The following is a 10789-nucleotide window of genomic DNA, read 5'->3' as shown; positions in this document are numbered from 1 at the left end:
GATTTTTTGTTGAGGCCAACAATTTGTCTCTTGGGTCTGCTTAATGTCTCCCATCTATGGCTCCTCTCTATGAAGCTGATGAGATCTGTATTTCTGGTCACTGATATTATCACCTTTGTTTTCCAAATTCCATTAATTTTTTCCCAAAATATCTTTGAAAAGGCAGATCATGAAATTGGGGAGGAATTTGGTGACTGCCTCATAAGTTGCCTTCAGCTCCTAGTTACAACTAAATGGCTGCTTCTTCTAGGAAGTTGTTCCGAGGTGCCTGTGGGTTGGGTAATGCTTCATATGTTCCCATAAAGCAGCACCTGTACTTTCCCTGTGCTGCATCCCTTGTGCTTTACTGTAACGGCTCATTCATTGCATTTAAGATTACCTTTCTGTCAAAGGCAGGAACCCATTAATTTTTTCTTGATTATATTCCCATGACTTGGCAGAGTTCAATCCATTTGGAATGAATGAAGTACTCCATGAAGTAATATTACCGCTCCCATTTCAAAGATGAGGAAACAAGCTCAGATAGGTTGATATTTGCTGAAGGTCAAACCCTGGTAAATGGTTGGAATCAGGACTGAACCCAGTCGCTGTCATCTTGAAGTCAGTCCTGTAGCCCTACTAATGACCTCTGAGTACCAGTGACTGGATGAAGACATTTTCACTAATTTGAGCCTACCTTCAAACAAACGAAAAATCCCACCAGTGAAAGGAATAGGAGTATGTGTGGCAAGTTCAGCTTCATCTGCTGGATGTGTGTGGTGTTCATATGGGACAACGGTGAAGACACCTGGGAATGGTCCCACTGGGTCTCTGCTCTGCAATGTGGCTCCATTGCTTCAGCCTGTGACCGAGATGTTAAATGCTGTCACTGAGAAGTCACACTGGGTAGTGCAGTCCATGTGCATGCCCTAGAGAGGACTATGGAGCATTTAGTAATTCTCAAAGTTCTACGTGGCTGCAGGTCCACGTGAATTAGGAAAGAGAGTAGGAGTTAGCAAGGAAGGCCTGTGGCTCAGGCCTCCTCCCTCACCTGCTTCAGCCTTTGTTCCAATGTGCCCTTCTTAGGGAGGCTGTCCCTGGCCACCCCACTAGAACTTGGCATCCCCTACTCTCTTTTCTGCTTTGTTCTCCTTAGCACTTATCACTGTCTAGTTCATAATTCATTTTGCTGAAGACATTTTTCTTGTTGTCAGTTCTTCCAACTAGAATGTAAGTTCAGTGAAGGCAGGGAGATGCATTTGTTTCATCCTCTGCCATTTCCCCACTCCCTGGAGTAGTGCCTGAGGCATAGTAGGTCCTCAGAAAATGTTTATTGACTGAGCTATGTTCATCACACTATCAATGATATTTTGAAAGGCATCCATAAGGGCATTGATTGCAACAGTAATGAGTAAGAGGATGACGCCTTCCTGCACAGAGGGGACAACACACACACACACACACACACACACGTTTTGTATATATGTTCTATATATATATACACATATACATATGTATACAATATATAACTTAAGTATATATACACATACATACAGGGGATTCTAAAAAATGTACACACGTGACTTGTATTCATCTTTTGTTATCGGTATATATTGAGTATTACAATTTTAATACAGTTTTTCCTTTCTTAAAATGTGTATACATTTTTTGGCACCCTGTATGTGTGTGTGTGTGTGTGTGTGTGTGTGTGTGTGTGTGTATCATCTTTAAATAGAAACACACATAAAACAGGTTTATATATTGATTGGCTTACAAAAATGTTGTGACCAGAGGCTCATAGGAACCTAACTCTGTATTTCCCCTAGGAGGCCCTAGTAATCACTAATTCAGTATTTGTGGCAAATTTACAGAATGTAACTACCACAAATAATGAGAACTGACTGCAGTTGTCTTTTACTGAGGGCTTCCTAAAGGTCAAATAATGTGCTAGAACCTCATTTAAATTAACCCTGATTCTCAATAAACTTGTAAATGAAGTAACATCTCTAATTTATAGATGAAAGCACTGAAGATTGAAATAATTTGCAAATATCATTAAGCTACAGAGAGAGGAAGCCCAGGCTGAATAACAGGTGACTCTGTTGTTTTCTTTCCTTTTTGCTAAGTTCATTTTGTGAATTAATCCCAGTTGGGCATCTTGCACAATTCTGCCATATCCATGTCCCTCACTCCCACTGGGTTTCTTTTGCACTGGACTGAGCACAGTGCTCCTCCAAATCGTCTCTCCCTTCCACAGATGCACACATGGAAAATTCCCCATTGATTCTGGGAGACTTTTATACAGAGAGTGCCACATGTTTGATGCTTTAGCCACATCCTTTTTCTCCTCTCCTGTACCCATCATGCTCTGGCAACCACTAGGGTTAGAATCTCAGGTAAAGCAAAAATGTCTCCTAGCATGAGACAGAGGGGGAAAAAAGGAGAAAGAGGAAAAAAGACCAAGAATGGGGGCAGGGTAGACTTAGAGAAGGAAGAGCAAAAGTGATAAAGATGGGAGGGAACAGGCAGCCTTGACTATTCAGAAGATGCATGAAAACAAAGGGAAAGACCATGAGTGGGAATGTAAAGGAGCAGATCCTGAGATGCACCTGTCACTGACACTCGTGTAGTTCTTTAAGTCTGAAAATCATTTTCATTTCTATGATCTCATTTTGCCTATCACAACCACTGTGTATAGGTGAAGGGCACATTCTTTTTTTTCTACTTTACTAATGAGAAAACCAAGGTGTGAAAAGCTCTACTGATTTGCTCAAGATTACAAAATTCTAATTTGCTCCACATTCAAAATAGGTTATTTATACCACAAAGCAAAATTCATAATTGCTTTCCTAGTGTTTCAGTTTTTAAGCCAATGCCATCAACAGGCTGTCAGGCAACAAAAATATTTTCCTTTATTTTATACTCAAGCCATATGACTATTTCAGTATTTTTACGTAGCTACAACTTCCCTAAATTTGATTGCTCATGTTGAAGTATTTGACTAAAATTAGCAAAATTGTTATTCTTTTTTAAGGGGCTCAAAATGTTTTTCGGTGGATGGAAACATGTCAAGTGAATAAAGTGACTGTGTTGTACTTCTCTTTTGAGAATCTTTCTAGGAATATTACTAAAGTCAAGACTAGATCCAAAATGAAGAAAAGATAGGAACATAAAGAAAGCTTTTATGGAAGATTGAAATCATTCCTTCTAAAGTTTACAATTTCTACCCTGATGATAGATCCCCAGTGTGGAAGGACAGGTTCTTCCTAGATATAAATGTGACAGCCAGGATTTTGATGCCACTGTGATTGATGTCAGCAGGTCCAGACAGTGATACTTTATTACAAATTTAACAGGCATTTATGAAGCTGATTCAATGGTAGCAGCCTTGGGCTAGATGGGGCTGGGAGATACAAAAGGGAGACACAATCTGTGAAGGGTTTTTTGATCAGTTGGTGATTGAAATTCCACTGCTCTGAGTTGTTGCATACCCACTGCCTCTGAGGTACTCTTAAGGCCGCCATGTCATGTCTGCCTCCCACAAACCCTGAATGGAACAGTATAGGGAATAGGGATTCTCCATGTTGTAAAAAGAGGACATCTGCAGAGATTCAGCGACTTCCCCAGTTACCAAGTGGCTGCCCCAACGTTGCACCCAGGCCTTCTATCGCTAACCCAGACAGGAAACAGCTAGAGAATAACTGAGTAACAGCCTAAAGTTGGGACACAAGTTCAAGGTGCAGATTCATGCTTGCCTCAGTGGTCCAGGAATTGAGAATGAGGACAAGAGCCTTGCAGGTTACAATGGGTTATGCTTCATAGAGAAGACAAAACAGGAACAATTCAGTGTTTCTGTATCAAGTGAAGTAGTATGGTAATATTTTCAAGGAAGAAACACCTTTTTCATAGAGAATTTACTTGGTTAGTGAACAGAACTTTTCTTTCTTGGGCTAAATGTAGTCACTTCTATTTTATATCCTGAAGTGTCTGTCTCTCCTGGTGGAGACATGTGAGCACTGCCACGGGCCTGGAATGTCCCAAGAGGGTAAGAATAGCCCACAATGAGAGATGACTCCTGCTGGCTTCTGGTCACTGCAGTTGTCAGGAATCCTTCGCCTTAGAGGCAAGCAGCTTGGGGCCGTCTCAACTCAGCAACAGAAAAACCGACCTCTTGCTCCTGGGATCACGTCTTTCCTTTCATATCTCCTGCTCTCCCTTTTAAGTCATTTGTAGCTAAGATATATTTATTCCTGCAAAGATTTTCCACCTCCTTGGAGATCACAAGCTTCGAAGGTGTCCAACAGCCCTGAGTCTGCAACATCCTGGCAGCATGGACCGTTTGGACTTGCTGGGGTTCCTCATTATCACATTAAACTGCAATGTGACCATTGTGGGTGAGTATAGGAAACACTCCCAAAGCTGTTATTCTTTCTGTTTTCATCAGTTTGCCTATCCTACCCGCAAGAGAAAGGTCTATGTACTGCCAGAGCAAAGGGAACTGTGTGTGGGTTCAAGCTTCTTCTGATTTTGCCAGGGTTCCACCACCATTTAAGGAAGCCTTGGGTGTGAGTGTTATTTCTCTCATGAAACGTCTTCTCGCTGATACTCTGGTGCTGAGTTTGAAGGCTGAAACAGGTGGGAGGGGTATTTTTGTGTAATCTTCTCTGGCTGCATTACTAGAAAAAGGAACGATATAGTAAAAGTTAAAGAGAAATTAATGCTTTCTTCTTGTTCATTGTTGTAGGGTTTAATCTTGAAGTTTAATTCGTGATGATTAGCAAATTCTCTTGTGCACTTTGAAACAAATACCAATTTTAGTGTTTTTTTTTTTCACAAAGAAAGTAATAAGGATTTCTGAGTTTAGTGCAGACAAGTCAAATTTTTAGAGGTATGGGTGTCCTAGAAAATTTTGAGAAAAGGATTAAAATATGCCCTCAAAATTGTATTTTTCTTACTTGTTATTTTGTAGAATTTAAACAAAGTCAACTTGGTCTTAAAAGTTTGAATCAATAACTTTATCATGTAATGATATTCTTTAACTGCCTTCATTTGTAATAGTTTTGTTTTTCTGCTATCAGGTAATGTTTTTTGTATCTCATTACAAAATAAAATATTTACAAATTACTTTGACTGAGTCTTAAACATGCCCAAAACAGTTGACTCATGACATGAAAAGAGTTTTGAAGTTATTTTGATTCCCTAGGTTGGTTATATTTATTCATGATAAATTGAAAAAAGACAAACCTCTTATTTCATAATACTTGAAATAGGGGAAAGGAATTGTGAATTACTGAAAATTTTGAAAAATCGAATGTTCTTAAAGACATTTGATTTCAAAGACCATAAAGCAACCTTAAATATAAGCCCTGTTATTAAATAAAGGTCTTGTGGACCATTATCATAAATACTTACTGAAATTAACAGTCGTATCTGCCGTACACAGTTACAAGGATGTGCTAACATCCTTTTCGGAAAAGCTTATCCCCCTAAGAAGAGTAAGATCTTATTTGTATCATTAATTTGCTCAGCCCAACTTTCTTTACAGGTCTTTCAGTCCAGGAGACATTACCAAACGTTTGAACTAGCAGAATCAGATTAAACATTTTTAGTATCTATTCTTCTTTAAAATCTGCTAATCTCAAACAGGTAGCATTTACAAACAGGTAGTTCTCACGGTGTCTGACACATTGTAAGTGCTCAATCAATATTTGTCAATTGTACTAAGTAGCTGATGCTGTTGCTGTGACTAAAATACATGCTTCTGAACTTCTCACTTCACTCTCAGCCCCAGCCAATATTTAAACGTTGTTAGGAGGAAATATGTTTGCATGGTGGTAAATGGTGCCGGTCCTGCCTCCTCTTTTCCAGGGAAAATCTGGCTTATCTTCATGATCCTGCTGAGGATGGTGGTGATCGTTGTGGCCGGGTCCCCAGTCTACCAGGACGAGCAGGAGAGGTTTGTGTGCAACACACTGCAGCCAGGGTGCGCCAATGTCTGCTATGACATCTTCGCCCCTGTGTCCCATCTGCGCTTCTGGCTGGTCCAAAGTGTGTCTGTCCTCCTTCCTTCCGCGATTTTCAGCGTCTACGTGCTGCACAAAGGAGCCGAGCTCGCCGTCCGGGGACCCTGCAAGTTCGATGGCGGTCCCGGGGGCCAGGCCCCTTCCGAGCCGAGTCCTGGGGATGGTTGCTGCCCGCCGCCTTGCAGGGAGGGGCGCAGCCTGGTGGTGCCAGACTTTTCCTGCGGTTACATTGCGCACCTCTGTCTGCGGACTCTGACAGAGGCAGCGTTCGGGGCCTTTCATTACCTCCTCTTCGGATTCTCGGTCCCCAAGAGGTTCTCCTGCTCACACTCTCCTTGCTCTGGCGCGGTGGACTGCTACGTCTCTCGGCCCACGGAGAAGTCCATCCTGATGCTCTTCCTCTGGGCGCTCAGCGCGCTCTCCGTGCTGCTCAGCGTGGCTGACCTGCTCTGCAGCGCGCGCAGGAGGACGCGTGAGGGGCCGGGCCTCGCTGCGGGCCGCCGGGGGAGGAGGCCGGGTCCCGCGGCCCCGGGCGGGCGGTGGGAGGACAGGGCAGCGCTCGAGCACCCTGGCTCGTGGACCGCAGGGCACGGTGCCCACAGTCCCAGCGGTCAGTCTGCTGTGTCGGGGCGGATGGAGCTTCCAGATGAGGAAGAGAGTGAGGGGCTGTCTTCAGCCAGCGACAAGCTGCCCAGGGCTTGCACTGAGCGTGGGGGCAGGTCCCACAGAGAGACCTCCCAAGACCCCAGCAGCGAGCATCCCTTAACACCCTGCAGTCTGCCGGCCAGGCACTGCGCAGCTAGTCCGCGGCAGCCCCTCGCTCGGCGGGCCGGCGCTGGGAGCGCCCCGCTCCTGGGGTCGAAAAGGTCCGAGTGGGTGTGAAGAGGGCGGCCAGGCAACGCAGTGAGCAGCGCTCCAGTACCCGGGCCACCGTCCTGTCCGAAAGGAGACGGAGACCCGAAGATGCAGCATCACCTTGGCACCTGGTAAATGTTATCCCCACGATGTTCCTGGAGAATATCAACAGGCAGGAAGACCAGCTGGCCCGGGACAAATGGACTTGGTGGGAGACTCAGACTCGCACTACTGATTTAATCTAGAAAACTACTTCTGCTGAAAAAAAGCCCTTGACATTCAAATACGGCCTGGAAGCTAAAATGATTAACTGGGGAGTGTCAGGTGACTTACTGATCATGCCACACTCTGGTCTCTGGTCTTATTCTTTGCCATCGTATGTGCTTAATGTAAAGCACGTTCTCTTACATTTACAGAGCTCATTGTTTTCTGGTGAAATATTATGAGGGTTTTGTTTGTTTATTTGCTTGTTTTTCTGCTTGGATAAAAGAGGCATCTTACGCATGTCATCAATAGAGAGACATTAGTTTACCTTCTCCAAACCTCTTTAATAAAATTAATGCTGGCTGCATTGTGATATCCCACTTGACACTTCATTGTGTTTAGGAGAAATGACAAATGCAGAAAATATGGCTAGTAAACCATTGGCGTCTTTTGGGGGCATCTTCGATGGTTATTGTACGTGGGTGGAAGGTGCACAGGAGGTGGGTTGGGCCTGGGCTTGCTTGGTTGTTCCTGTGTGTCTCTGAGCAGCGGTCCTCACTGAGTAGAGGGAGCACTTCGCTATTCCTGGGTGGCCATAGAACTGTCCCATGTTTCCCAGTCTGGGTTTCACCTGTGTCCTCTAGAGAGTTGTCCAGTTCAGGATGCTCTGAGAATCTTCATGCTCTAGTGGAGAGGAGGAGAAACACTAGGAGTGTCCTGGCTTCCCAGTCGGTGCCCCTGCTTTCCGTGTGCGCACTAGAAACAGACGGCTGGCTGCCTCTGCTCTGGGGAGGGGCTTCCTATACGTGCCTGTCTGTATTCCTCCGCATTGCTCTGGTTTGCGTGACTATGTTACCGTGCTTTCCTGAAAGTAAGACCCGGCCTTATATTAATTTTTGCTCCAAAAGACGCATTTGGGCTTATGTTCAGGGGATGTCATCCTGAAAAATCATGCGAGGGCTAATTTTCTGGTTAGGTCTTATTTTCGGGGAAACAGTAAGTGCTTTAGTGCTGCTTTAACCACCCGATAGGAGGATGCAGTGTGGCAGAAAGGGTTACTGTAGGACAGGATAAAGCTGCTCACCTTCATCAAGAGAGGAGAAAGAGCCATCTGGTATGCTTTCAGAATTGATGAATGTCTTCTGGTCCCCAAACAAAGAATGGCTGAGGAAGAGGAATTGCCCTCACGAATTCAAATGAGAAAAAAGGTGAACAAATGCACTCATGAAATCAACGGATACTTTAAACTGTTCTACAGATGACTTTGACGTTACATATGTGCCAGGATGAAGAGTAACATCCTAGTTGACATATCTACAGGATGTCAAAGCAATTGGCTGAAATTAAAAAAAAAAATCATCCAAAATTGGTTTGACCATAAAGCTATTTGAATGAATGTGCCTATATTTAACATGTGCAGTAAATCTCTCTCTCTCTCTCTCTCTCTCTCTCTCTTCAATTAATTGAAAACCATGAGCCATGACTCAGACCCCTTTCTTCAATACTTTGATCAATGTCTGCACATAGCATGTGTTCAATAAATGTGATTTTTGTGTCTGATATTCCTAAACTATTCAGGGGTAAATCTGGTTCTTGTCCCTTGCAACATGGAATTCTGGTGGACTTCCCAAGGTTGGGCATAGTCTTAGAGATATAAGGATTCTCTAGGGATTCATCACTGTTTTAAAAGTAAGCTCCATAGGCCCCGCAAACACCCCAGTATTAGCACTGACAATGTTCAGTGATGGAATCAACTCAGTCTTGGTAGTATGTGCCCATGCAGGGTGCCTGGATAATAGCTGGGAAAGGGAAGTGGCAAATGCTGAGCTAAGGTTCTTTCTTGGCTATGGCCCCAGCAAGAACTGAGCATAGCATGTCTCTGTCCCTCTCCTATTGGAGTCCATGTTCAAGTTTGGCTTTACTAACAAGTGTGATTATATTTGGGTGGCACTGGGAAGGGCAGCTTTGGCCTCTGCATTGATGTCCACAATCCCACTGTCATAGAATCAGAGCCTTGACTTTGTTCCATGGAAAAGTGTACATACTATTCAGAGCAATGGGTGCTAAGAGGGAAAGGGAGAAGTAAAGAGTCAAGGGTAGGACTCTGGGTTCCAATCGGATGACTACTATCACTTGGCAGTTCACTTAGTTCCTCTGGGCCTCAGTTTCCTTCTCTGAGTGACAAGGGACTCAGACTAGATGATTCCTTAGTACTCTATAAGTTTAGGGATCCATCAAGAAGATGTACAGCTATCAGTCTTTTTAACCTAATGGGGTTAATTCATTAGAGCCTTCCATCCTACTAACTGCCTAAGCACAGGTTTGGATAAGATGAAAATGGCCTGAACAAGAGAAGCCTGCGTGTCCTGGGAAGAGCTGCCATGGGAGAGCTGCCATGGAAGAGAGATGGGATCCCATGGAAAGTGAGAAGGGGCTCTAAGGACAATTCACTGATTTCATGCCCTGTTGAGTGATGGCAGAGGGCTTAGTGGACAGGCACTGGGATCCTCTGATGTGACCTCACCCTGTGGGGAAGAAGCTTGCAGACAAGGCTTTGAGTGTTGTGGAATCTGGTTGACTATGTTAGTGTCACTGTAAATGCATTGTTAGAACATGCCGAGGGAGGCGACCCTCCTTCTCTTTGCTCTCACGCAGGACACTGCAAATCTCCCCTAATTTTGTAACTTAGGTTTTGAAGCCTTTAAAAATGTTTTCTAATTATTTAAGAGAAGGGAAAATTTTTTAGACTGTATCCAAAAGGTAAGAGAAAGTAGAAAAGCATGTGGCTATCAATCTTCCTTTTCAAGATTTTAATCTGCTTCTCTGTATCTTTGGCTCACTGGATACCATGAAAGATGGTTCATGGGGTTGTATTCCTACTCCAGGGAGTTACTGAATTGCCATTGTCTAAGGCAGAGGCAGTGGCAAATTAAGGTAATTGTAGCTGCTGTAACAGGTAAACCCCAATCATAGCCACTTAACAGAAGAAGTTTCATAAAGTACAAAGTGAGTGTTCCTGATTGATTGGCAACTTTCCTTTGGATGGTGATTCAGGGAAACTTCCATCCTGTGGCTCCATCCTCTTCCACCCATGGAACCAAGATTGCTAAGGTGGGACAAGGCCAGTGCCATAGGTCAAATCTGGAGAGGGCGCCAGCCTGTCTGGACACAATCTCCAACGAGAACTCAGTCTTGACTGCTCTGGAGGCTGCAAAAAGCAGCCTAGTTATGTGCCTAGAAAGAAAGAGGAAAAGTTTGGCCAGCACGTGCCCAGTGTTTGCCTCAGGGAGCAACCATTTTCTGGGCACCTGCCCCATAAGAGGCATTTAATAAATCCTTAGTGACCAAAACACTGGTCTCAGAGTAGGGGAAGCTAAGCAGATATGTTAGCTCAGGTGGATGCACTGGGACTGGAGAGAAGAGAAAGGAGGTGATAAGGTTGAAGAGAACTGACTGAACTGAGCCTAGGATCCAAATCTCTCCTACTTAGGGACTGTCCTTTTATAAATCTGATCGTTTCAAATAAGAAAGGATCTTAGTTTAAGTGTGTGTGCCTTAGTTTCACTCTTCAGTCTTTGCACAGTATGAAAGTCTCATTAGATATTGTCTAACTTTCCAGGAACTTAATTCAGAAATCTTCCCAGGTTAATATCCAGGTGGATCCCCAGGTGGTATAATCATGGCGGGAACCCACTGGTGGCATCCAAATGCTGAACCAACATGTATTG

General features: G+C 44.0%; 1 protein-coding gene across 1 annotated transcript; it reads left to right on the top strand.

The window, feature by feature from the left end:
* Positions 1-3276: 3276 nt before the first annotated feature.
* GJD4 (gap junction protein delta 4) lies at positions 3277-8501 on the top strand. Its single transcript, XM_074324683.1, has 2 exons — positions 3277-4373; positions 5848-8501. The coding sequence occupies exons 1-2, from the start codon at positions 4310-4312 to the stop codon at positions 6882-6884; spliced, it is 1101 nt and encodes a 366-aa protein (XP_074180784.1). The 5' UTR covers positions 3277-4309; the 3' UTR covers positions 6885-8501.
* The last annotated feature ends 2288 nt before the right edge of the window (positions 8502-10789 follow it).

This window comes from Rhinolophus sinicus, linkage group LG02 (assembly GCF_036562045.2).
Source record: "Rhinolophus sinicus isolate RSC01 linkage group LG02, ASM3656204v1, whole genome shotgun sequence".
Lineage (NCBI taxonomy): Eukaryota > Metazoa > Chordata > Mammalia > Chiroptera > Rhinolophidae > Rhinolophus > Rhinolophus sinicus.
This window is presented reverse-complemented; position numbering and strand designations above follow the sequence as displayed.